This window comes from Capricornis sumatraensis, chromosome 3 (assembly GCF_032405125.1).
Source record: "Capricornis sumatraensis isolate serow.1 chromosome 3, serow.2, whole genome shotgun sequence".
Taxonomy (NCBI): Eukaryota; Metazoa; Chordata; class Mammalia; order Artiodactyla; family Bovidae; genus Capricornis; species Capricornis sumatraensis.
This window is the reverse complement of record NC_091071.1, coordinates 174,641,573-174,667,958: the sequence shown is the minus strand read 5'-3', so window position 1 is coordinate 174,667,958 and position 26,386 is coordinate 174,641,573. Positions and strand designations below refer to the sequence as shown.

The 26,386-nt window shown below is 46.2% G+C and overlaps 1 protein-coding gene across 2 annotated transcripts in view; it reads left to right on the top strand.

Annotated features, from left to right (window-relative positions):
- The first annotated feature begins 2,081 nt into the window (after window positions 1–2,081).
- ZBTB40 (zinc finger and BTB domain containing 40) overlaps window positions 2,082–26,386 on the top strand; it is a 37,550-nt gene continuing 13,245 nt past the window's right edge. The window contains exons 1-11 of one of the 2 annotated variants that reach the window (XM_068968177.1): window positions 2,082–2,763; window positions 3,222–3,355; window positions 12,420–12,609; window positions 13,224–13,366; window positions 17,268–17,460; window positions 19,921–20,057; window positions 20,467–20,668; window positions 21,036–21,169; window positions 22,796–22,964; window positions 23,270–23,728; window positions 24,792–24,998. In XM_068968177.1, coding sequence (XP_068824278.1) covers window positions 2,082–2,763; window positions 3,222–3,355; window positions 12,420–12,609; window positions 13,224–13,366; window positions 17,268–17,460; window positions 19,921–20,057; window positions 20,467–20,668; window positions 21,036–21,169; window positions 22,796–22,964; window positions 23,270–23,728; window positions 24,792–24,998 — 2,650 coding nt within the window. The remainder of the gene's footprint in view (window positions 2,764–3,221; window positions 3,356–12,419; window positions 12,610–13,223; window positions 13,367–17,267; window positions 17,461–19,920; window positions 20,058–20,466; window positions 20,669–21,035; window positions 21,170–22,795; window positions 22,965–23,269; window positions 23,729–24,791; window positions 24,999–26,386) is intronic. The other variant, XM_068968178.1, reaches the window with a different exon arrangement.

Genomic DNA, 26,386 nt, shown 5'->3' with positions numbered 1-26,386 from the left:
GTCCCTCAAAGCCGTCGTTGACTCCTCACTGCCGTTAGGCTGAATCCAAGCCCCTGAGCGTGGTCTGTGTGCCTCTCTGCGGGCGGAACCTTGGCCTGCCTCTCTAGATTCGTGTCCTGGCACTCCCTGTCCCCTTCTTTGTGTCCCACTATCACTGATCTCGTTATGCTCCCGCCTCCTGAACCTCCTTCCTGCCACTGTGTGATGTGTTCTTATCTGTGTGCTTCCCGCAGGCTTCCCTGCTTGGAATGCCTTTTTCCCCTCTCTTTTCACCTCATCAGTGCCTATTCATTTCTTAAGGCAGGTTAGCTGTTAGCTCCTCCTCAGAAACCTCACTCTGACTTTTGGATATCCCTGTTCCCCAAGCTGGGCTTCTAGGTACAAATCTCTATCATTACATTTCTTCTCATTCATTTATTCATTCCACCAACTAACAAACAGTGTTCATGTTGGGCAGAATTTTAAGCACTGGGATACAGCAGACAATGAGGGGGAAAAGCTCCTCTCCTAACGGAGTTTATATTCCTAGTGAAGGGAGGTACATAATAAGTAAGTAATAAAAACATGTGTCAGTAGCTATGATGGAAAATAGAATAAGAGGGATGGAACATTCTGAGGTTGGAGAAGAGGCTGCTGTTTAAAGAACATGGTCAGGGAAGGTCTCGTTGATCTGTGGCCTTTGAGCAGAGCCCTGATGGGAGCGGGAGTGAGCCACACACACATGTGAAGAAACCTGTGGACAGGTGTGCTTCGTGTGTTCCATGAGCAGCAAGCAAGGCCTGGTGCTTTCAGCACATGGGTGAGAGGGAATGGGGCGGAAGATGAGTTCGAGAGATAATGACAGCCAGCGTCAAATTCTGGCATTTGGCTTTTACTCTGAGACCAGGAACCGTGGATTCTTTTGTACAAAGTGACGGTACCTGACTGTGCTAAAAGATGACCTTGATTCCTGGGTTGAAGATAGGGTTGGGTAGAGAGAGGTCGGGCTCGGAATGGCAGAGGCACAGAGACCAGTTAGGACGTTGTTGCAGTAGCCCAGATAAAAGGTGATGATGGCGTGGGCTGACTGAAGTAGAGCCAGGGGAGGTGGTGATTAGTGGTTGGAGTTGGCATGTATTTTGAAGATAGAGCCAACCGGATTTATAAAGCCTTGGATAAGGGACATGAGAAAAAGCAGGAGTCCAGAATGATTTCCAGGTTTTGTATCTGAACAACAAGAAGGGACAGAGTTGCCGTGAAGTAGGGGGAAGATGGCAGGGGAGCTCGGATTTAAGTTTGAGAAGCTGATTGGGCCTCCAGTTGGAGATGCTCAGTAGGTAGCTGCAAGTGTGCATCTGGGGTTCAGAGGGAGGGTCTGAGCGAAAGAGAGAAATCTGAAAGCTCTGAGCATGTACATGTTTCAGAGGCGTGGAATGAGCTGGGAGAGAAGATACGATGTGAGATGACAGTCCTGGAGCAGAGAAGACTGCAGAGGCCAGAGCGGTGCAGAGGCCCCTGCGCAGTGCAGGCGCAAGCGAGAGGTGCACCTTAGAGGGCGGGGGGTGACGGCCCGTGTCCAGTGCTGCAGGCAGGCCGCTGCACTGCAGACCTGTTCATGGGTGTTTGTCTCCTCGGTTGGCTGAGAGCTCGAGAGCAGACACCTTTGGCAGTGTTGTGACTGACAGTTTTGAAATCAGTGAGACATGGGCATGCCGTTTAGTGGCTATTTTTCCTTAGGCTGGTTCTCTCGGTCTCTTTGAGCTTCAGTCTCATCTGTGAAATGGGAAGGTTAGAGTATCTTGTAAGGATCAAATGAGATCATCCAGATGGCACACCAAGCAGAGTCCCTCTCATGCAGTCAAATCCATACCAGTTATCATAATGATTAATTCAGTGCACCCAGCCCTTCCTATTCAGCAGCATTCGCTGAATGAACCAGTGAACTGCATGTTCATCTTAATATTTCATTCAGGGCATTTCCCTGTGTGCTTGTGAAGCGTTAACGTGGCATTTCTGGGGGTTCCTCCAGGATCGCGTGCTGACCCTCACCAAGCGTTTCTGGAAGAAGAGAGGAAGGGGGTTCCTCGGACAGAGCTGACACGATGGAGCTCCCCAACTACAGCCGGCAGCTGCTACAGAGGCTCTACACACTGTGCAAGGAGCAGCAGCTCTGTGACTGCACCATCTCCATCGGGACCATTTACTTCCGGGCCCACAAGCTGGTCCTGGCTGCTGCCAGCCTCCTGTTCAAAACCCTGCTGGACAACACAGACACCATCTCCATTGATGCATCCGTCGTGAGCCCCGAGGAGTTTGCCCTCTTGTTGGAAATGATGTACACCGGCAAACTGCCTGTGGGCAAGCACAACTTCTCCAAAATCATCTCCTTAGCCGACAGCCTGCAGATGTTCGACGTGGCCGTTAGTTGTAAAAACCTTCTGGCCAGCCTTGTAAACTGCTCTGTCCAGGGTCAGGTAGTGAGGGACGTCTCCACACCACCAGAGCCGTCCAGGAAGGAGTCGGAGAAGCCTGAAACGGAAATCCTTTCCTCCGAGGGTACTGGAGAGCATCGCGCTTCCCCGGAGGTCTCCACTCCTCCAGGGGGCCCCGTGAGAGCGGAGGTGAAACACGGGGTCCATGCGGCGGTGCAAGAGATGAGAGTGGATCCTTCCGCTGCCCAGGAGGTTCAGGAGCACACAGACACCCCAGTGTCTCATTCAGCTGAAGTTTGCCCCTCCTCCCCTGTTGTACAAACCTTTAGGGAGGCAAAGGAAGCAGAACAAGGTAATATTCACTTAATCGTTATTTTGTAACCTGTCCTTCTATTATGGACTCAGTGACCTTTATGAGTTTTTTTTGTTTCATTGATAAACTTATCAAAGACCACTGTTAGATTGGAAACCAAGATCCAGTGCAATACATCGTCCTAGGGCATTCTTCTTTTAAGCACGTCTGTGGTTTTAAGTGTTGGAAGCCTGAAGGTGAACCACGGAGCAGAAAAGCAGTATTGTATTGAAATAACCATGTACCGTTTTTTATTTTTACCCATTATCTTAACTAGGATGAAGATGACACAAAGGAGGAAGCTGTAAGAAATGGTGTTTTCTGCTGCTCATAACTGATATGTTAGATACCATTTATAAATGCAGTGCGTGACCTAAAAGTTCTCAGCTTACACTTGTAAAAATCATTTCAAGTAATCAGCCACTGATTGTTTAAATTTTGTTTTGTTTTACATTCAGAGTATGAGGGGAAACATTACCAGCTGAATTTTCTTCTAGAAAATGAAAAAATCTTTTCAGACGCACTCTTGATTACCCAGGATGTTTTAAAAAGACTAGAAGAGTGTTCAGAAATTAAAGATGTGCAGAAGCAGGTAGGTACCATGAGTTTTATTTGTTTGCTGGTTCCGTGTTCTCAGGATAGCATCAGGTATCAGGGTCTCAATTTTTTTCAAACCTTAAGTTTTTTTTTTGGCGGGGGCGGGGGGAGCCATTTACCCCCTAAAAGGACAATCTTACAAAAGTGCTAGGCGAGCTACTTTCAAAACAAAGACACGTTTTGATCACTAGGTGAATCCCCAGTGTTGAACCGGGATACTTAACTGAGGTTACCATTTCCTCCTGATTAATCAGGGATAAAATGAGGCAGAAGGTAGTCACAGATAACCCGAAATCATAGATCAAGTAATAAAAACAGAAAACAAAATAATCATAGATACTGAAAACATGATACAAAAAGGATTTAATGTAAACTTACATAATAAATTGCATCGAGTTTTAAGGAATACGTTTGCTATTTTCAGACAATAACGGAAACTTTTATTGAATACTTTACCTGTGCTATGCGTGGTACGTATGTTAGTTATCTCATTTAATCCTCACAAAGATCATTGGAGTGGATACTATTTTATTATTTTATATCCCTGTTTTATGGATGAGAAGAAGTATCTTAAAGAAGTGATATAGCTTGGCCAAGGTTGCAGAGGTCATGAAACTAAACTCTGAGCAAGAAATCAAACCTAAGCGTTCTGATGTTAGAGCTCTTGTGTTACACACTGATTTATTGCCTTCCAGCGGGGTAAAAATGATACGTGTATGTCGCATATGTGTAAATGTTGTGTTGCCTACAGAAAACTGGCAAATGCTTATCATCTCTGTTACTTGGTTGATGTTTTCTGTTTTTTCGTCATCTCGGTGAGATGCGTCCCCACCAGTGGGCTCCCTCACTCCCCGGCTCCTCACACCTGACGGTGCAGGACTGACCACACGGCCACTTAGGACTCCCTTGCTTCCCCTTTCTCGTGGCCTCGCCTCTTATTCTGAGGGCTGCTGGCAGAGTGAGTGGGCGCTGCCCTGCAGGCTTGCTCATCTGACTGGCAGGTCTGGTGGGGAGGCCTTCTCTGGTGCTGTGGGCAGTTTAGTGGCCATTAGTTACTGCTGGTGACTGAGTTGGTAAAGAATCTGCCTGCAGTGCAGGAGGCCCCGCTTCGATCCCTAGATCGGGAGGATCCCCTGGAGAAGGAAATGGCAACCCACCCCAGTATTCTTGCCTGGAAAATCCCATGGACAGAGGAGCTTGGTGGGCTACAGTCCATGAGGTCGCAAGAGTCGAACACGACTTAGTGACTAAATCACCAGTTACTATTCATCCAAGCAATGCACGCCTTCTACTGTTTGAATAGTTCCCTAATTCATAGCAAGTTGCTTTTTATTTTATTGTTTAACTTTTAATTGGGGGATAGTTGCTTTATAGTGTTGTGTTGATTTCTGCTGAACAACGCAAATCGGCCGTAAGTGTGTGTGTGTGTGTGTATATATATCCCCTTCCTCTTGAGCCTCTCTTGCTCTGCCCCACCACAAGTTACTTTTTTGAAAAAACAAATTCAAGGTCAAGTGTTTACCACAACCATGGTTTACTGACAATTGGCTGTAAATTGTTTTCTTGAGAGAGAAACTGTTTACAAGACTGCGTGGACCCTGATGACTCTCTTAGGGGAGGTTTCAGATCGTAAATCCTTGGTATTCTTTGTACTGATTATGCAGAAGGACATGATGGTTTTATATTTTTGCACTTGGATGTTCTCTTAACGGTCCAGTCCATCATTTTTGTCGCTAGTTTGTTACCTCGATAGCTTAGAGACACACCTCTTCGCTTTCTGTCATGACTTCCTGTCCACTAACTTGGGTTACAGAGGGGCATCATCACTCCTTAGACCAGTAGTCCTCAAATTATTAGTGCCAGCTGTGTACTCACTCAAACTGTGTCTGATGCATTTTTTTTCCTTAACACTAGTACCTAAAAGTGTCTGGCACATAACAGGTGCTCAAAAAATACTTGCTGTACAAGGATTCATTCAACACTTCCCCCTTCTCCTTGCCCTAATCCTTTGATGGCAACAATGTTAATAGTACTTTGCAACAACACTGATTCTCCCTGGGTGATCTTTATAGGATTATGTTATTTCTTCCTCAGTTTTAGAGGTCAGAGTAAGAGCTCTACAAAACACTTGGTGGCTACACTTAAAACTTATTCTGTTTTATTCTATAATAAATTGTTCAGCTACAGAAAGAAAAAGGGGGAAATACTTGTAAGAACATAAGATTAAATTAAATTAAACATAGAGTTGGAGGAGGAATTCCTCGGTGGACTTGCCGCTTCCACTGCAGGGGTCCCGGGTTCAGTCCTTGGTTGGGGAGCTAAGATCTGGAAAACTGTGTGGTAGGGTCAAAAAAAAAAAAAAAAAAGTGTATATATGTAGAGCAAGCAAGCAGGAGAGAGTTAGGAGTCCCTGCCTTGTGCATAGGCCCTGGACACTTCTTTCTCTCACTTTCTCTCTCGTACTCTCATTTCTTTTAGACAGTTTGAGGTATGATTGACATACAACAAAGTGCACATATTTAAAGGTTGCAGTTTGCGAAGTTTTGAAACCTGAAATCATCATCATAGTCAAGATAGCGACCATGTCCATCCCCCCTAAAAATATTTTCACGTCGCTTGGCAATCCGGCTGTCCTGCCCCTTCCCACTCGCCCCTTGGCCATCCGGCCGTCCTGCCCCTTCCCACTCATTCCTTGGCCATCCGGCCGTCCTGCCCCTTCCCACTCACCCCTTGGCAATCCGGCCGTCCTGCCCCTTCCCACTCGCCCCTTGGCCATCCGGCCGTCCTGCCCCTTCCCACTCGCCCTTCCCCAGGTGACGCTGGTCTGCTTCCTCTCTCGATGAACGTGCATCTTCTCAAGTGCTGCATAAATGGAGTCCTGTAGTCTGTGTTCCTTTTGGTCTGGCTTCTTGCATTCAGCGTAACTATTTTGAGGTTCACCCAGGTTGTTGCATATTCATCCCTTTTTATTGCTGAGCAGGGTTCCATTGTATGTATATACCATTTATTTATCTAGCTCTACTATTTACTAGCTGTGGAGTAGAAAATGGCACCCCACTCTGGTATTCCTGGCTGGAAATTTCTGTGGGCAGAGCAGCCTGGCAGACTATAGTCCATAGGGCCGCAAAGAGTCAGACAGGACTGAGTGACTGAGCGCGCACACACACACCCCCCATTTACTAGCCTTGTGACCTTCATCAGCTTAATCTCTGTAAGTCTTGATTTCCTGATTTGTAAAATTTGGGAGTGTTATCACCTGCATCATAGGGTCATTGTGAATTAATTAAGATTTATGTAAAACTCACACTGAAATGCCAGGCACATAGAAGGAGCTCAACAGGGGATGAGTGCTGTTGTTTGCCGATACATTAACTCAGTGTTTTTGGACTCAATCAGCCTTGAAACTTCCTTTTTCACTTAATGCCTTATAATACCCTAGTACTATGGTCACTTCGTTTGACATGAGATGGTTTGCTGTTGATGTTTAAGCTTAATTTGCAAGTCATGCTTTCAAATGGGTGCCATTACCCTTGAAAGTAGTTTCCTGACCTGCCTGTGTAGTGTCTCACATGAAGCCGTCAGTCTCTGGAATAACAATTCAGTGTGTATAAAAATGATCTTGTTAAAATGTACGCCTCCAGACCACATTTCCAGAGTCTGAATCTTACATTCTGGTAGAGCTTGGGAATCTCCATCTTGAACAAGTTCCCCGTGGATGGCTTTTTTGGTACCTCTAGACTACATTTGGAGAAGCGTTGCTGGAGAAGTTAACGGCCTACAAAATTCTTAATGTGTGATGGCAGATGTCACAGCGTCAATGCTGACAGCTCTCAGTGTTTTGAGGAGTTGCTGAATACCCATTTTCCCAAGTGTTATTCTTTGCTTTCCTCTTGATTCAGCAAATATTTACTAAGCAACTGGTATGTGCCAGGCATTGAGCTGGTTACTTGGAAAACACATAAATAAGGCTGGATCCCTATCCTTATAGAATGTCTTGACAACAGAGAAATCCTGGCACATAGGCATTCTGCATTTCAGCTACAGTTTATTTGCTGTTGTTGTTCTGTTTATACATTTCTAGCTCCCAGATAGCTTTGACTTTTTTTGTGGGGGGTGGTGGTGGTGGTGGTGGTGATTTGGTTAGTCATCATCACATTGAAAAAAAAAAAAAATTAGCTTGGGCCTCCCTGGTGGCTGAGTGGTAAAGAATCCGCCTGCCAATTCGGGGGACACAGGTTCGATCCCTGGTCCGGGAAAATCCCACATGCTGCAGAGCATGTAACCCCGTGCGCCGCAGCTACCGAGTGTGTGCTCCAGAGCCCAGGAGTTGCTGCTCCTGAAGCCTGTGCAGCCTAGAGCCCCTGTTCCACAAGAGAAGCCACTGTAATGAGAAACCCATGCACCACAGCTGGAGAGTGGCCTCTGCTCATTGCAACTAGAGAAAAGCCCACTCAGCCACAAAGAGCCAACACAGCCAAAAATAAATTAATAAAATTATAAAAAAAAAAGATAGCTCAATGTTAAAAATAATTTACACTTAGATGTGTAATTTTGAGGCCTATTAAGGTTATAAGTGATATTCTGATTGAGATGGACCAGTCAGTTCCTTTTTTTTTTTTCCTAAAACACAGATACAAGATAGGCAGTTGGCCTGGATTGAGTTAAGGGAGGACGCATGAACCAGTGTCCTGACTGTTTTATTTCCTGAGATAAGTGATGAAAGGTGGCAAAGCCATTGCTTGAGCAGTGATTGCAGCAACATGAGAAGAGGCTGGGCAGCTTGACTTGTGTGAAACCAAAGCCAACACTGATTAAGGAGAAATCTCTGGGGTGTTGGGATGGGAAAGTGTCTTCTGCTTGTCTTTATCTCAGTGAAGTATCTCTGACCCATTAGAAAAAGCAGGTACTGACCTAAAGGGCTTCTGGCTGAGCTGAATAAAAGAGAAGTGTGAAAGTGTTAGTTGCTCAGTTGTGTCTGACGCTTTGCAACCTCAGGGACTGTAGCCCCCCAGGCTCCTCTGTCTATGGGATTTCCCAGGCAAAAATGCTGGAGTGGGTGGCCATTTCCTTCTCCAGGGGATCTTCCCAAGCAAGGGATCGAACCTCCATCTCCTGCAAGGCAGACAGATTCTTTACTGCCTGGGACCACCAGAAACTTATCCTTTTTTTCAGCTTTTATGCTAAAACTTTAATTGTCTGCTTTCTTCATTCCTAGCCATGGCCCTGCTTTTTAAATCATTGTGTATATAGCAAAGTGAGTCTGACTAGAATAAGGAGATATCTCTTTCTACTGTTGATTTCCTTGCTGTTTGATCTACTTTTCACCTAAAGTTCTAGAAAGACTTGCCAAACCAAGGGCCTGGTAACATCCTTTTTTTCCTTCACCTTTGTTTCGAAGGCAAACAACATTGAAGGCTCTTATGTGAACCTGATATTTTCAACTGTGTCATGACTTCAAGGGTTTATTAAGAAGTGCAGGTCTGTGTTTTGTGGGCTCTGCTCACTGACAAAATTAGGTAACTTTCTTGAGAAGTGAAGGGGTACGATTCACTTTACAGATCTATGAGAGATAAACGTAAGTTGTTTTTTCAAATATCTGCTAATTATCAAGTCTAAGATATGCAGCTATAGCTCAAAGGACTGGTGGTCTTATGGGAAGGGAATTTCATTCAGTTAAACAAGTATTTATTAAACACCTATTTATACCAGTCTCCGCACTAATCATTGAGACCAGGAGGAATCGTATAGATTGTCTGGAGGCTAACCAGTGTTCCATCCAATGTTGATCCTAATAAGTCCAATAAAATCCAGTGAAATGGATTTGGTTACACTCAAAGTCTGGAAGATGAACCTTGTGAAAGAGGTGCCAGGTCAGTGAAGTGAGCTGGCGTTTCATCCTGGTATTCTGCTCACCAGCCATGCAACCCTGGGCAAGTTACTTCGCCTCTCTGACTCTCCTTTAGGTAGTCGTGGTAACGCCTGCAGGCCCTGGCATGAGGAGTAAAGTAGATGGCACGTATTGCGCAGCGTCTGGGGTGGCACTGAGCTGTCATGGTGTGTCTCGTTGTTACCCTTGTCTGGCCCTCAGCATTCAGGGAAGGCCTGAGCAAACAAGAGTATGGTGTAACCCAGACAAGTCCAAAGGCAGTAGGCAGGCAGTTGGGAAAATAAGTAAATGCCATTAAAAGATCTGAGTGTGAGGGAAACATTTTTTTCACAGACAACAGAGGGAAAGAAAACTGTTCCGTCTTGAAATATATTGACCCGTATTTCACTCATAGATTAAAGTTCTTTGAGTACTTGTGTGACCATGAATTGGTATGAATTTATTGAAGTACCTTTAACTGTAAGAATCAAAGGGATTCTAAATGTCTGGTTGAAGAATAAAAGTCTGTTTTGGTTCATTTTCCTAGAGTTCTGTTCCATGATAGCAATCAGTGAGTTCCAGCCTGTTGCAATATGTGACACCCTTCTGTTTAGGCAGATTCCCTATTTCCAGAAAAGGGCTTACTCTGCTGTGGAGCCCCAGGCAGCCTAGGGCGCTGATGGAGCTAACAGTTAACTGCGCTGGCTCTGATGCAGGTCCGCAGTAGGTTCTGGAAGAAAGAGAAGGGAGCAGGGCCGTCCCGGCAGCTGACTGCTCACTCCTGCCCCTTTCATCAGCCCAGCCCCGCTTCTCTTCCCAGATGGCCACCCTGGTGTCACTGCTGAGCAATGAAGTTAACAAATGTTTTAATTTCACTGCTGAGCAGTTCGGCAGAGGAGGAGACGGTGGTGAGGATAATGAGCAGCACGTCAGATCCCACCATTGATGAAAGCTTCTCCTCCCCACCAGCTGAAATGATAATGCAGACAAATTGGATGCTGAAAGAGGCGGACCTGGGATATCCGGAGAGCTTCGGGTGAACGAAAAGTGGCCTAGGATACAATGAGATAGCTGTAGGCTGTTGTCAACTACGGGCATGAGTCGGTCGGAGGGAGGGAGGGAGGGAGAAAGTGGAAAATAAAGAGGAAGAAGCCAGTTTAAAACTAAGGGTATGAACAATCGTGGGTCTTTAGGAGATACCTATTCCTATGTTTCTGCGTTGAACGGATTTCTCTTAAACTTTAGCAGCTTTAAAGAATAAGCATCTATGCCCTCACGGTTTCTGGGGGTCAGAAATCCAGGCACAGCTCAGCTGAGTCCCTGGCTCAGTGTCCCTCCGGAGCTGCCCTCAGGGTGTGAGCCTGGGCTGCAGACGCGCCGAGGCTCAGCTGGGGACGTCTCTTCCTAAGCTCACTCATTTGTTTGTTGGCCAGGGACTGACTTCCTTGCCACGAGGGCCTCTCTCTTGGGCACCTCCTAGCATGGCAGCTTGCATCCCCCAGAGCAAAGACGCTGAGAGAGTCCACACAGGGGCGAGATGGCAGCCACAGTGACCCAGCCTCACGCTTGCCTGCTCACTACCTGTCCCCTATTCTTTTTCTTAGAAGCGAGCCACGAGGCTCAGCCAAGGGTGTGAAAACCTGGAGGCGGGCATACTAGAAGCCATTTCAGAGGCTGCCTGCCGCAGGTCCCTACTGCTGTCAAAGAAGAGGCGTTCTAAAGAGACTGTAGGCCAACTGCTGAAAGCCAGAAAGCCTGAATAAATGAGACCAAAGAGAATTAGGCATTCAACTGGTATCTTTATCTTATTTATTATTTTTAAAGTAGAGACAAAATGATTTATATTTTGTTCATGAAAGTTGCTTATTCCAGTAAAATCTTCGTGTGGATTATGTATTTTATCTCTTTAGTTTTGGAGATGGCCGAAAAACATAGAAACCTTTTTTTTTTTTTTTTAAGTTAGCTTTATGCAGTCCTTTCTGATCAGGAAACAAGCTTGAGCAAACTCAAGAAACACAGAGTCTGACTCATTTATAATCCTGTTTATTTGGGAGGCAAGGAGATCAAGTCTCTCTAAACAATAATTTTAAACATGTAATTACTGTCAGAATATGTAATAACTGGGTGAACTTTGCCAGTGTACATATTCATGAGATCCTTTTGTGTTGTGTATATTGCTGTGTGTGTGTGTGTCTAGAAAACCTTAGATTTTTGTTCTCTAAAGGCTCTCCTTAGAAAACTATTTTCTTTTGTCATATCAATACGAAAAAGCATCAGAGGTAGGTTGTAGTTTTGCCAAGTAGGAATATAAAGATTATACATAATGCTATCCACATGAAATTAAGTTTTGATTACCACATTTTTCATTACTGCTGAGATAGAAATATTAATTCTGCCTTCCAGCTGGCCTTCCTCCCATCTGCCTGAGATGCTCAGTCGAATGCTAACATTGTTTATTTTACCCCTGGAGTTGTTGGCATTTTAGGGCTCTAGGTTTAAAGAGTCGTGGAGGTGGGTTGGGTGTCAGGCATGTAGTGCTGAGACCCCTGGAGGATCAGCCGCGTCCAGCAGACACTGGATTGAAACAGAGTTCAGGACGAGCACGCTGGTTTTCAGGATTGTCTTCATAAAGCGACATGTGTGAGAGCTTTTCAAAAGGAGAGTGTATAAGGGAGAAAAAACAGAGTTGAGACCAGTCTCAGGTACTGCTTTTGGTTACGGATTTGAAAGAAGAGCCATCAAGGAAGGCAGAGAAAGTGTCCAGAAAGGCACTGGGCTGTGGACTTCCCTGGTGGCTCAGACGGTAAAGCGTCTGCCTGCAGTGCGGGAGACCTGGGTTCGATCCCTGGGTTGGGAAGATCCTCTGGAGAAGGAAATGGCAACCCACTCCAGTATTCTTGCCTGGAAAACCCCATGGACAGAGGAGCCTGATAGGCTACAGTCCACGGGGTTGCAAAGAGTCGGACACGACTAAGCGACTTCACTTCAGTTCAGAAAGACAAGTTCTTACCAAGACACTTCCGAAACACTTCTATGTCAGGAAGTCAGAGAATTGTGATGCAAAAGCGATAGTAACATCAAATGTCATAGAAAGGTCATGTCAGCCGGGATCATACTGTTGAGGGCCTGCTTACCCAATCCAAGAAGCAAAGGATTCCTGCCTCATCACTTTCTGGGCACTTGTGTTCCGCAGACCATAATGGGATGCCTTGAGGGTGAAGGACAATCAGCATTTCAGAGAATCCTGGATAAAGTGAGAAGTGAGAGCCTGGATGTTCAGACCGTTGTGTCCCTGTTGCGGCTGTACCAGGATTCCAATCCTGCAGTCAAGACAGCACTGTCAGACAGAAAGCCGGAGGCTGTAGAAGCAGTGCAGCCAAAAGGTAGGAGAAACCCCACCCACCTGAGTGACTGCATTTTGTTCTGGGAAGATGCTACAAAGCTTGCTCGAGTGATCCCATTTTTTCAGTAGCTTATTATTAAGTGATTTGCACATAAATTTCTACCTGTAGTTCCAGAGGCTGCGTGTTAACATATACAAACTGAATTTGAGTTTTCATTTCTGCCCCCTAGTTAGCTAAATCTGACACCTTGAAGTTGCAGAATATCATCTGTGTTCTCCTGCCCTTCAAAAGCCACACGTTCAAATCAGTGTTTGGCGTGCCCAGGGTGGACTGGTTTCCTGACAGCACGTAAAGGCTGAGGTTTCTCGTTTGGGTTAGGTACAAAGCAGTGGCCTTGCCAACCAGACGTTAACCTCTGGCTGGCTCTACCGCTTTGTGTTTCGACAGATAAATGAAACATTTTCCCTTTCATAGAAGAGTTTAAACAGAATAATAAAGTATTTTCCTCTCCAAAAAGAGATTCTGTGTTCGGGTACTCAGAACAGGCTGAGAATCACTTTACTATTCTGTTAGATCTCTCTTGACAAACCACACTGTCATTTTCTTCAAATTGACTAGCTTCCCTTGACCGTCTCCAGCTCTTTCTCCCCCAGGGAGCACAGAGGAGGGAAAGACCTTGTCTGTTCTGTTACTGGAACACAAAGAGGACCTGATCCGGTGTGTAACACAGCTGAGACCCATTTTGGAGTTCCTGGAAACAGTGGAGGAGGAATTCCTGCCTGGCTCTGAGAAAAGGGTAACTGTCCAGTGTCTCTGGCTCCCTCCTGAACTCATGTGGCACTTATCTTTGAGCCTGTCTTGTGGCACAGAACACCTTTCCCCTTGCAGCACTTCGCATGCTACGCGGTGAGCGCCTTAAAGCCTGGGTTCTTACTTCACGCCTCCTGTATCCCCTGCGTCTTTAGATGCATGGACGGATGGCTGTCCCTGCTCTGACTCCGTAAGATTCTGACCCCCAAAAGAGTTAGGTATGTGTGTGTTTAGGCACATGTCTAACTATTATGACACTTTTTACAGAAATGGTAACACTGTCCATCTTTAGTGATGAAGTCACTAAAGTAAGTAGTCGCTTACTAAAGTAAGTAAGTAAGTACTAAAGTAAAGAAGTCACAATTGGGAAAGTAAGCAGAAAGGAAAAAACCTAAACCTCCCAGCATCTCAGCACTCAGAGATCGTCACTGCTAACATTTTGGAGCCCGTGCTCCCGCTTTACTCGTCTAAATCATGCTGGGACGGGAGTATCATATAGTTTTGTGAGTCTATCTTAACTGAATATATTGTGAGTGTATTTCCGTACCTACAGTATGGATCATGGTAGCTGTATGCTGTTCGAGTGGCTATACCATGACTCTCTGATGCTTCCCTGTTGGGCATCCTTGTCTTATTTTTTGCTGGTCCAGTATTTTGCTGTCGTAAACGATGCTGCATGGGTCATTTTGCACGTAGGTCTTCACATGCATCTCAGATTATTTTCTCAGAGGAATTTCGAAGAAGTGAGATTTCGGAAGAGAGAGTGTCAAGCTTTTCAAGTGTTTGATCTATATTGCCAAATTGCCCTTCAGGAAGGTTGTACCAATTTGCTCTCCCACCAGCCAGCTGCTAAAATCCTCATAAAACTGCTGGCATGACTTCTCAAGCCAACTAGATAACTGTATTTGTTGGTGTTATCGATTTCAACTTTGTGCTAAAAATATTTTGATATTGGGAAGGAAGAAATAGGGAGATAGAACTTTCGTGCCATCAAACTGTGGGAAGTGGTTTATGAACCTTGGTGTGATGGCTGAGTATTGGATTGACAGTGAGGCAATGGATCCTAGATTTTCTGATTCTCGACAATATTGCATTGCCATTTTTTTCATATACAATGGGAAAACTTTTCATCTCAAAATTGTATTTTGAAAATTATATTTTTAAAAATTTAACTCCTTTGAACTTCTTGAGAAAGATGATATACACACAGGATAAGATTAAACGCCTATTTTCTCCTTAGACTTCAGATTAAGTGTAATTTTAGGCACTCAGTTTAAGTAAGTTGCTTCTAGCTCTAGAGGTACCCCATTCCTTGTTTAGTGATTTCATTCGATTACTCATTCAAACCTTTTCCTCATTAGCTAGATTGAATGTGTCCTCTGAGCTGTTTCATTATCTTGGTAAAGTAGCACTTACAGGTAGAGCCCCCGCTCAGCCTCACTCTCCGCAGCCCGGCAGGCCACGCCATCATTGTCTTCTGTCACTTTCGGTTTGCTTGACAGAAAGGGCTGAAGCAGAAGAACTTAAATTAGTTATAAATCACAAAAACACTTCTTAGGATTGGGGTTCCACCAGAGCTTCATTAAGCTACTCTTTCGCGAAAATTGAAGGAGCGTAATAAGGCAGGAGTGCAGAGGTGGATGTCGATCACATAGGCGCAGCGTTTTCATAGCATCTGGAACGTGCTGTTTCGGGCCTTTGGAACTTCCTCTCTTCTGGAGTGATGCTAATCACAGGTACCACGGCCCTTCTGCAAACATGCCTTGGGCTCTGTAAGAAGTGGTAAATAGGCATTTCTTTACTTCAGGCTTGGAGACATACAGAAATAGTGATTACTATAGGTGCCACGCATTTATTGTTTCCTGTGTGCCAAGCAACGTGCTGAGGACCTTTTAAGCCTTATTGAATTCTACCCTTGTAGTAACTTTATGGGGGGAAAAGAAAGTGAAAGTGAAGTTGCTCAGTCGTGTCCGACTCTTTGCAACCCCATGGACAGTAGCCTACCAGGCTCCTCCATCCACAGGATTTTTCAGGTGAGGGAACTGGAGTGGGTTGCCATTTCCCATATTACCCTAATTTAAAGATGAAGAAACAGAAGCTTTAGAAGTGTGAGCGGTGCACCCAAAGGCACAGTTGCTTGGGGCCAGCACGGGAAACCAGACTTCTAAACAAAGCACATCTGGGGCGTCCCTGCTGGTCTGGTGGCTAACATTTCACCTTCCCATGCAAGGGGTGCCAGTTTGATACCTGGTTGGGGAGCTAAGATCCTACATGCCCCCGGCCAAGAAACCAAAACATAAAGCAGAAACAAGATTGTAGCAAATTCAGTAAAGACTTTAAAAATGGTCCACATTAAAAAAATTTTTTTTTAATGAATAAGTGAACAAAGCACATCTCTTAACCCCTGTGCATCTTGGTTCCTATTAATATTGGTAACCACTGTCATTTACTAGCAATCACTTGTCCTAGGAGTTAGGCTTGGCTCTACAAATGGGAACTTCATTTTAGAGCATCCTCATAACAACTGTGTAAGAGTTGGTATTGTTATTTTCTTTTGCAGATGAGGAAATTAAGGTTTAAAGACTTAAATAACTTGCCCAAGGTCACAGAGGCCATACATTTTAGAACTTGGTTTTAAACTAGGCCTATCTGGCTTAGCAGTTCCTTCTCACTCTTACCAGTATCCGCCCGCCTCATTTTGGATCAGGTTATCGCTTAGGATCTAAGAGGTAACATGGAAATCAGAATAGCTTTTAGATACAAGCCCTTATTTCAAATTATGTCTCATTTAGTAGATAGAAATCTGATATGTATGAGACCTTTGTGTTCTATACGGACAAGAAATATGACAACTTAATTTATTAATATATATACATGCCTTTCATAGCTATAATACTCCTTTTACATATATAACACCAATTTGGTTTTATACCTGAATTCATTATTTTTAAAATGGGAGTAATTTGATAGTGGCATCCTCTGACATGCAACAATGACTGATCTGCCTAACTCTTTCCCCTGAGAGCTGGCATTTTCCCAAAGGAAACCTCAGGATTCAGTTACTGTGAACCTATAGACTACATGTACTGAAATAATCCCCAAAGTCATCCACAAGAACCAAGTTATATAGAGTGAATTGCAGCCCATGAAGAATTAGTTCTATAGCTGTAAAGTAACTGTTGGGGATTTGGCTTTTCACCCTTTTGCTGGAGCCCTGTGCCCTGTTGACTCAGAGAACCCTCTAGCACACCAGGGAAGAACCAGTGGGTAGAACCGTGGGGTGATGCCTGGAACTGGTACCTGTGGCCACTGGGGAGGAGAGGGGCAATGAGGAACCCACAAGGAAAATAATCCGGAAGTGCACTTTAGATCTGTTATTTCGGAGACCACAGACGAACAAAGTATCTGGATGTTCAAATTGCTGTATCAGTAAAGGAAGGAAAGTAACAGAATTGCTCTGAACTTGCAACTTCTGGCCACTTTATTGAATAAAACGGGAAAACACTGTAACCATGTTTATTAATTGCTAGTCAATTTCTCCATCTTAGTGTCTGAACAGACTCGGTCTAAAGCTTTGATGTAAACTGCTCGCTCTGTCACGTAGGCCTAGCGTAAGAATATTTTTGCACAATGCAGTGAGGTAAAGAATATGCACAGCCTGCAGTTGAAAGAGAAGGATTTTCATAGAGCTGTTTATTTGGAGAATGCTTTGGATTTTACTGAAACAGAATAAGGAAGAGACTGTGACAGCTAGCTCTAGAGATGAGCAGGAGAAGACTTGGAGATGGGGCAGCCTGTAATGTGGTCTTGCTGGGCTTTCCAGTGGTGTGTCAGACACACTTAGAATTGCCAGTAACTGGTGTCGGGTTGATTGCTCGCCACTGCAGGTGATTCTGAATTGCTGTGAGGGCCGAACACCCAAGGAGACAATAGAAAATTTGTTGCACAGAATGTCTGAAGAGAAGACCCCGAGTGCTGAGAGTCTGGTAAAACTGCTGCAGGCTGTGAAGATGGCGTTCCCAGACTTGGGCCTTCTGCTGGAGAACTTGCAGAAATCAGCCGCTTTGCCGAGCACCACAGGTATAAGTTCATTATTGACTCTCTGGACTGGCATCACTGTTAACAGAAAACAATAGCTTAAAACTCCCCATTTGGCTCCTCACTGGGGAGATAAGACAGTGTTAGGAAAGGCCATTGTGAAAGAGAAACTTGCCATCTCCCATCAGTGATTCTCAGTGTTTCTGCAGTTAGGATTGGAAATCCGAGAATTTCTTCTCCATTAAACTCCCCTGTGATGTTCCCCCGGTTCAGGGTTTACGAAAGTACAGCTTTCCCGGGGCTGAACGCCTGTGGAGCAGATGGGCTCGCAGACATGAGCAGCAGGAACTCAGTTCCTGACGCCCTCACACCCACTGGAGTGCTGGCTGCTTCCAGCAGTGCCCAGAGTGGACCACCCCTTGTGTCCAGCCAGTTTGGGTTAATGGGCCCACATCCCATCCCTTAGAAAAACAACCCAGCTCTAGCCAATCCCACTCCCACCCCCCACCCCCACCCTACCTCCCATCCCAGAGCATTTGAGACTGAGATGGGTTTCAGAAAAAGGTATTTGGGAAGTGAGACAACTTTTTTACTGCTGATAGAAATAACATATCCTTATACAAACCTGAACCGTTCAAAAAATAAAGAAGGAAAGAACCTCAAATCCCACTTGATTATGTCAGTATTAACACATTCTGTCACATTATTTTTACAGTGTTGAGATACTCTACTACATTTTATCATTTCCCCCACCTAACAGTGTAACCTAAACATTCTCCAGATTTCAGAATACTCCCTAGAGTTCTGGATTTTTTTTTTAAGGCTGTATAGTTTCCACCATCAGGATACATAGGCCGTTTTGCCTGTGCCCGTATCCAGGAGCACATGTAACCTAACGGCGGAGTCTGGCAAGATTCCCAGGGTTTGCATCCTGCCTTCTTTGGTAGCTGTGTGACGCTGAGTAAGTGACTTAACCCTTCTGAACCTCATTCTTTCCTCCATGAAATAGGAGTGAGAATGGTACCTACTCCTTCATTTTCATGGCTACTATGAGATAATATGTAAACATTGAGCCCAGAGCTCAGCACATAATTTTGTCCTTGTCTAGTTGCCAAGTCATGTCAGACTCTTTGCAACCCCATGGACTACAGCTTGCCAGGCTTCCCTGTCCCTCACCATGTCCTGGAGTTTGCCCAAGTTCATGTCCATTGAGTTCAGTAATGCCATCCAACCCTCTCATCCTCTGTTGCCCTCTTCTCCTTCTGCCTTCAATATTTTCCAGCATCAGGGTCTTTTCCAATGAGTTGGCTGTTTGCTATCAGGTGGCCAAAGTATTGGAGCTTCAGCTTCAGCATCAGTCCTTCCAAAGAGTACTCAGGGTTGATTTCCTTTAAGGTTGACTAATTGGATCTCCTTGCTTTCCAAAGGACTCTCAAGAGTCTTCTCCAACACCACAGTTTGAAAGTGTCAATTCGTCAGCACCAATGACAACCCACTCCAGTATTCTTGCCTGGAGAATCCCATGGACTGAGGAGCTTGGTGGGCTACAGTCCACAGGTCGCAAAGAGTTGGACACGACTGAGTGACTTCACTTCACTTCACTACACTTCCACCTTCTTTATGGTCCAGCTCTCACATCCGTACAAGGCTACTGGGAAAACCACAGGCTTCAGTACACACATGATAGGCACTCAGTAAATGTTAGTTATCTTCTTCATCATCATCATCTCAAGTTTCTTAGTGGCAAATATCTTTTTTTTAATTGGAGGGTAATTGCTTTACAATATTGTGCTGGCTTTTGCCATACGTCAACGTGAATCAGCCACAGATATACATAGTGACAGAAATCTTTGTACACTTTTTTTTTTCTTTTTTTTTTGCCTTCAGTTCATTTCTTAAGGCTAGATTCCCAGAAGTGGAGTTACTGGGCCAGAGAGGAGAATAAATTTTTAAATATCTGCAGAGCTAAAGGGAATGCCTGATAGTTTTGATTTTTCTTTGCTTTCAAATAAATATGACCTCTTGAAAGAGAGCCGCTAACAGATTGGCTCCGAGGGCATCCAAACAGAAGGATGGGTCAGCTTTGCTACCGCACTCGCGACTCGTGCCTGCCTGTACTTAGGATCACCACGTGGATGCTTTACCTCAGGCCTGATGGATAATATCCCTTGAATCTGTACATCTGAATCTCTTACAAGTGCAGCCTTCTAATTACCCCCCTGTTGAGCAATCACTAGCTTCTCCCACTGGGCACTAACTTTCAAAGTGCTGGTGGGTTTTGTGGCCCTGCAGCAGTGAGTGATTAAGTGTAGCCCAGAGGAGACGTGAGCACATGTGTGTGAGGCCCCACGCCGGGAGCTGCAGTCGTGCTCCAAAGGAGACCAGGCTCCCACACCGATCTGCTCCTCCGCCCGCATTTGCAACTCCTCTCATGTCACCTGGAGGAAGCCCTTAAGGAGGCTTTGTCGCATCAAATGTTGTTGTTTTGCTAATACCTTACAGCCCAAGCAAACCCTGATGATTATGGGATTGAACTGTTGAGACGGTATCATGAGAACCTCTCTGAGATTTTCACAGACAACCAGATGTTACTAAGAATGATCCCACACGTGAAGAGCATAGTCCCTGGAGAAAAAGAGGTAAGAGAGAGGGAGGAAGGGTGGGCATAATGAGAGAGAAGGGAAAAGATGAACATATATATATTTTTTGTTTGTTTGTTTAGTACATATTCTATATAAGCACCACAGCCATGTTGAGAAATGATAGGCTAGGAAGTCAGCAGAGAAGGAGAAATAGAAGGCAATTCCGTTTCTAAGGCAGAGTGACAAGTAGGGTAGTTGTGATGTCTGCAGTGATGAAAGGAAGGGCTTTCCAAAGGAAGAATGGAAAACCTTATGCATCAACATCTCTCAGGTAGAAGGAGGTGAAGGATGTTGAAAAACTCCCAAGAAATACGTTCACTGTGATGCAGCGCCCAGACGTGCAGTTCTGTAGCTGGACTGCCGGCTAGAAAGGGCCTTACGTGTGTGTCTGTGCTGCGTCCTGAAGGTCATGGAGAAGCTCGTGAGATGTGGTGCTGGTTCTGGTGGTTTCCATGCTCTGATGTCAGCAGTTCTGGAGAAGCACACGGTGTCTGCAGCGGCCATCTGGCAACTGCTCCTGGTGGCTCAGGAGATGAAGCCCTGCCCGTTGAGTCTGCTCATGGAGGAGATACGAAGGGAGCCCGGCGCTAACGCTTTCTTCCGGGCAGGTAGGGTGTCAGGGACTCTGTGCTCGCTTTGCCCCTCCAGAGGTTGTTGTCAGTCTTGCCAGAAAATAGAGCTCTCTTCCAGTCTTCCACATCCCAACCAGTGGAAGTGAGGACCAGCAGTTTTGTTCAAGGAAATGGGAGTTTGTAAACCTTTTAAAGTAAAATATGGGCAGTTATTCTACACTGCTATTAATAATAGCGTTTCTCCCACTTCAGTGCTGTTTGCCATTCCCCCACCCCCGGCCCCCGCCAAGGTGGGAGCCAGATAAAATAGATTCTCATGGTAGAGAATTGAGTTGAGAAAAGGTGAAAGGGGAAAATGGAGCTCAGAGTTCTGCTCATGATTTTTCAATCCTTCTTTGTTCAGTGATGACCCCAGAAAGTGCTGCCTTTGAGACCATCCTGAGGCATCACAGGTTGATCCTAGAGGCCATCCAGCAAACGGCTCAACTCAAGTGCCTGGCCTCAGAGGAAGAGCAGCTGGCAGAGACCGTGAAAGAGGTGCGCTGGGGATGAAAACGCAGCGTCTGGGGGAGTTCTACAGCGTTGGTGCCCAGGACCGTGTTCTCTCCTAGGGGAGAAACCAGCTCCTGTTCAGTGACTGCTGTGGGCGGGCCGGGGCCCAGCGGCATTTGTCACGCTTTTGCGCTTAATCCTCCCAACTCTGCGTGGCAGGTGCTATCACCCACGTTTTACAAATAAGGGACCTGGGGCTCCGAGGGGTCGGTGACAGATCCAGGATGTGCCAGCCGGTCAGAGAAGCAGTCGGGATTGGAACGCGGATTCAGGTGACTCAGATGCAGGTTGAGTCTGATTGCAGACTGGACCTAGGAAACTCAGAGGGAACCGTGATACTCTCTGGTCACATGTTCTAAAAAGCAACTTTTTTCAGAGGAAGAAAAGTAAAATTGGTCTTATTACACACTCTATTCTGGCTTTTAGAAAGAGCCAAAATAAACATAGAAAGAACAAAGCTTTTGCCCATATGGGGTAGCAAATAGTGCCAACTCATTTTCTGTAAGGCTTCTCGCAATGTGGCCAGCATCCCAGAAAAACCAGGTGGGGCTGGCGGGGGGAATTCACGGATGTTCATCCCAGGATCGTGTGCATCTTGAGTGCAAAAGAATCATAAAGGAACATGAAATTTAGCTACAGATTCACCTATGGTGCTTTTTGATCCAGATGGGCGTGGCTGTGGTGTGTAGAAGGGCGGTTTCTAACCCTCCACACAGGTGACAGCCCCACCTTGGTCTGACTCTCAGATGGGCAGAAGATGGCACACGTTTCTGTGGGGCTTCAGAGGAGAGATCCGTCTGCTAGACCCTCTCCAGCATGCCTCGCACTTCAGAGACGGGGCTTCTGCCGTTGATCAGTTTTAGCCTCACTAATTGGTCTCATGCCTGCCTCCAGGGACATCAGGTTTATTTAGACAGACTTGAAAAGAGCAGAAATAAAATATCCCCCAAAATGAAAATTCCATTTGGCCATCTGCGGATGGTTTAGTTTTATTTCTCAGCATACTGATTCTGCTGATAGCTCTAACATTCTGAGAGGGTGGCTTTGAAATAATATTCTTGGCCTCTTTAAAGCCCCTATTTGAACCTTCTTTAAAAAGCTGAGTTTCTTTATGAAAGAAAATGATGTTTAAAAGGGTACATCTAAGTATCTAAAAATGTGAAGCCTGCACTGATCATGCAGAATTGCTTCCCGACACTGAGACCATTGTATACAATGAAAAATTATCTCAGTCTTCAAGACAGAAATGCCAACAGCCACATCCTATAGCTCTCCCCAAGCATTTGATACTGAGATCTAGAAAAGTTCTTTAGGAGACTCCTGCTTTCTGAGAAGATATTTCTCATAGGAAATCGTCAACGATTCCTTGCTCGCACCTTTGCATTTTCGCAGTGGTCTTCACATGTGTCTCCTTGTTTAAATTTTGTGAATTTCCCTGCACTTGGAGAAAAGGGGAGGCGGGGCTCTCTGCTATATGTATAGCGAGAAATGTGTTATTTATTATAGATGGGGCAATGCCTCTCTGAAATTAGCTTTGTTTTCTAAGTTGAAAACCATAGAGAAAATCTGCTGATGTTAACCACAAACCTTGGTCTCGTGGTATTCATTTAGATTCTGAGCAGCTCCTCTGAGACAGCCAGCCCCGAAGCTTCCCTGGGAGCACTGCTGAGCAGAGCCGCGGAAAAATCCATCTCAGCCACTGAAATATGTCAGCTCCTGTGCAGCATCCACAGATCCTCCCCAGGCCTGCAGCCCGTCATGCAGGAGTTAGCGTGCACTGGTAAGAAACGGCGGGTGGGGTCCTGTTCGGCCCCCAGCTCGTCTCCTTGTTGGAGAGGAGGCAGCAGTTCAAGGACGAGTTCATCCATCACTACCTTATTTATTCTGTGTGCTCGTGAATACTTAGAGAAGTCACAGACCATAGATCTGATTTGTGTTTGTCGGAGAGAAGCGATGACAATGATATTTCATTAGAGTTTGATGAGGGTCCTAAGTAGTTTCCAGTCTCCCCCAAAGAAGGAAAGTTAGAAAGCGAAGTAGAAGCCAGGAGAATTCCCAGAGCCATGCAGTCTCTCTCCTGCACAGGTTTCCTCACTCAGGAAAGGGGAGAGGAGGAAAGGTGGACACGGAGTGGTAAACTTCACTCTGAAGGCAAGGACGGAGCAGGTGAAAAGCCAGCTGGAGAAGACTGCCAGCCTGGAAAGCAGGATGGTCAAGGAGAGACGGCCGCCTTGCCCGAACAACAGGAGAAAGACGCGTCCACCTCCCCAGACTCGGCCAAGAAGAGCTTCGTCTGTAAGGCCTGCGACAAGAGCTTTCACTTCTATTGCCGCCTCAAGGTGCATATGAAGCGCTGCCGGGTGGCCAAGAGCAGGCAGGTGCAGTGTACGGAGTGCAGCGAGACCAAGGACTCCAAGAAGGAGCTGGAGAAGCATCAGCTGGAGGCCCACGGCGCGGGCGGAGAGCCCAGCGTCCCCAAGAAGAAGAAGAAGAGGCTCCCGGTGACCTGTGACCTCTGTGGACGAGAATTTGCTCATGCCTCAGGTACGTTCAGGAAGGCGTGGTCACAGAGGATGATAATTCAAACACAGTGAGCCCCCTACATACGAACGACTCCTGTTCTGAGAGCACGTGCATTAAGTCCAGCACAGTTAGCCTAGGTACCCCGCTAACAGGATCGGCTGTGTAGTACTGTATTATAATGGGTTTATAATACTTTTCACACAAACGTACATAAAAAACAAACACAGAAAACATCTTAAATCTTACAGTACAGTACCTTGAAAAATGCAGTAGTCCAGTTCAGCAGCTGGCATACAGGGGCACATTCACATCTTTGAAAGTTCACGACCTGAAGATTTGTATGTAAGGCACTTACTGTGTTGTAGTTTGGATTCCAGGCCTTGCCTCCAGAATACGGGAAGGACTGTGTAAGTGCTTAGAAAATACAGCGGAGGCCGGGGACAGTTTTGAGAAGAGTAGGAGCCTGGGAATCGGCATCCTGAGCTTGCATGTCCCCCTCTGTGAAATAGGTGCCCTGCTTAACACCCACTGTTTAGGATTGTTATGAAGACTTAGGGCCTCCCTGGTGGCTCAGCTGGTAAAGAATCCGCCTGCAGTGCGCGAGACCTGGGTTCTTTCCCTGAGTTGGGACGATCCCCTGGAGAAGGGCAAGGCTACCCACTCCAGTATTCTGGCCTGGAGAATCCCATGGACTGTACAGTTCATGGGGTCGCAAAGAGTCGGACACGACTGAGCAACGTTTCGCTTTCATGGAGATTTAAGACAGTGTAGCTGAAACACCTGGAGCAGTGCCTTCAGTAGAGTTGGTGCTCAGTAAACTGTGGCTGTTGTTATCATAACGACAGCCAGCTCTTTCTCACCTGATAATCTGGCTTCCAAGTTTCACTGGTTTCTGGAGAGCAAACAAGCGTCCTAGAAACCAGCAGAAGTAGATTGTTTTCCTTTGCCTGAGACCTAATGAAACAGAAAAGTGAGTTCACGCCGTGCTCTCTCTCGAGGCCTGGCCTGGCAGTGCTCAGGTGTGTCCTGCTGGACTCAGAGCTCTCATCACTTGTATCTCTGGTCCCTTGCACGGCTCCCCTAGGCATGCAGTATCACAAACTGACGGAGCATTTTGACGAGAAGCCATTCTCCTGTGAAGAATGTGGGGCAAAGTTTGCGGCCAATTCTACCCTGAAGAACCACCTTCGCCTTCACACGGGGGACCGGCCATTCATGTGCAAGCACTGCCTGATGACCTTCACCCAGGCCTCTGCCCTGGCCTACCACACCAAGAAGAAGCACTCAGAAGGTAAGGCGTGGAGAATGTCGTCGTTCTTCCTGCAAACCTTAACAGTGTGAGCTGCCTAAGAACCCACTGGAAATTAGGCATGATAAAAAAATCTCAAGTAGATCAAAAGCAGAAACAGACGTAGAATCTCCAGGACCACAGACGATGGGAATACCTTTGTGCACAGACATGTAAGATGCTTATGGTGAGAGTCTCTAAAGAGTGGCCAGCTGACATAATATGGTGACCTTACGGTTACAGAATTTACATAAAGCCAGGAATCCCATGGGCTTCGAGGTGGAGGTCAAGCATAAGAAAAGCAGGGCAGTGGTGGGTGCTAAGTGTCTTCCTTGGAATCCCTAGTGTCTCTAGTGTAGCGACAGAGACCTCTGGTGTGAGGTGAAATAAAACCATTACAGGGACACACGGAAGGCAGGCGTAAGGGTTTCTAGTCCAGTGGGAGGGGTGTGGTCGGGGAAGGCTTCCCGGAGGAGGCTGTGCGTCTTTTGGAGCAGATGCGTGTGAGCACGAACGCTGCCATCACCTCACCTGGGTCACTGTTGTTGCGTCCTAACTGGTCTCCCCCCTCACCCCCTTTCTCTGCGCAGCATGCTCAACGCGCAGGCTCAAGTGAGCCTCTGAAAGCTAAACCATAGCAGGCCACGTCTCTGCTCAAAGCCCCACAGAGGTTTTTCACCCCAGTTGGTGTGAACTCTGAAGATAGCCTGCTAGTCTCCTGAGCAAGTCCCCAGATGCCCCTCCGACCTTATCCCTCGCTGCTCTCCACTTGCTCGCTCTGCTCCACCTGCCGCAGCCTCCCTCGCTGCTCTCCGCTCGCTCTGCTCCACCTGCCGCAGCCTCCCTGCGAGGCCTCTGACCGGCGGGGCACCTCCTGCTGGCCTGCGTTCTGGCTGTCCCTCTGCTTGGAAGGCCTTCCCTTCAGACGCCTCCAGGCTTCACTTCCTCCCCACCTGCAAGTCCTCACGCATGCCTCGCCTTTCCCGTGAGGCCTCTCCTGCCCACCCTGTGTGAACCCTCAGCACTCGGCCCTGCTGTGTTGGTTTTCTCCATAGAGCTTACCATAGGCTCAGTCTGTCATCTGCCGTCTTTATTTTGTTTATAGTTGATCTCCCCCGTTAGAATGCAAGCTGCAAGCTGTAGAGCACTCAGTCTTTTTGCCCCCTCCTTCCGCTGTATCTGTGAAACTTAGAATAGTCCTCAGCAAGAGGAGGGCCTCAGTAAACGTTTACAGAGGGAATGAGTTTCTTGAGCACCATTCCAGGCGCTAGAGATAGTGCAACTATACACACCCTCATGGAACTACCTTCCAGTGGGTAAAACCGACCATATATCAATGTATAACATAAAGTCAGATAGTGGTCATTGCAGTGAGGGAAAATAAAGCCAAG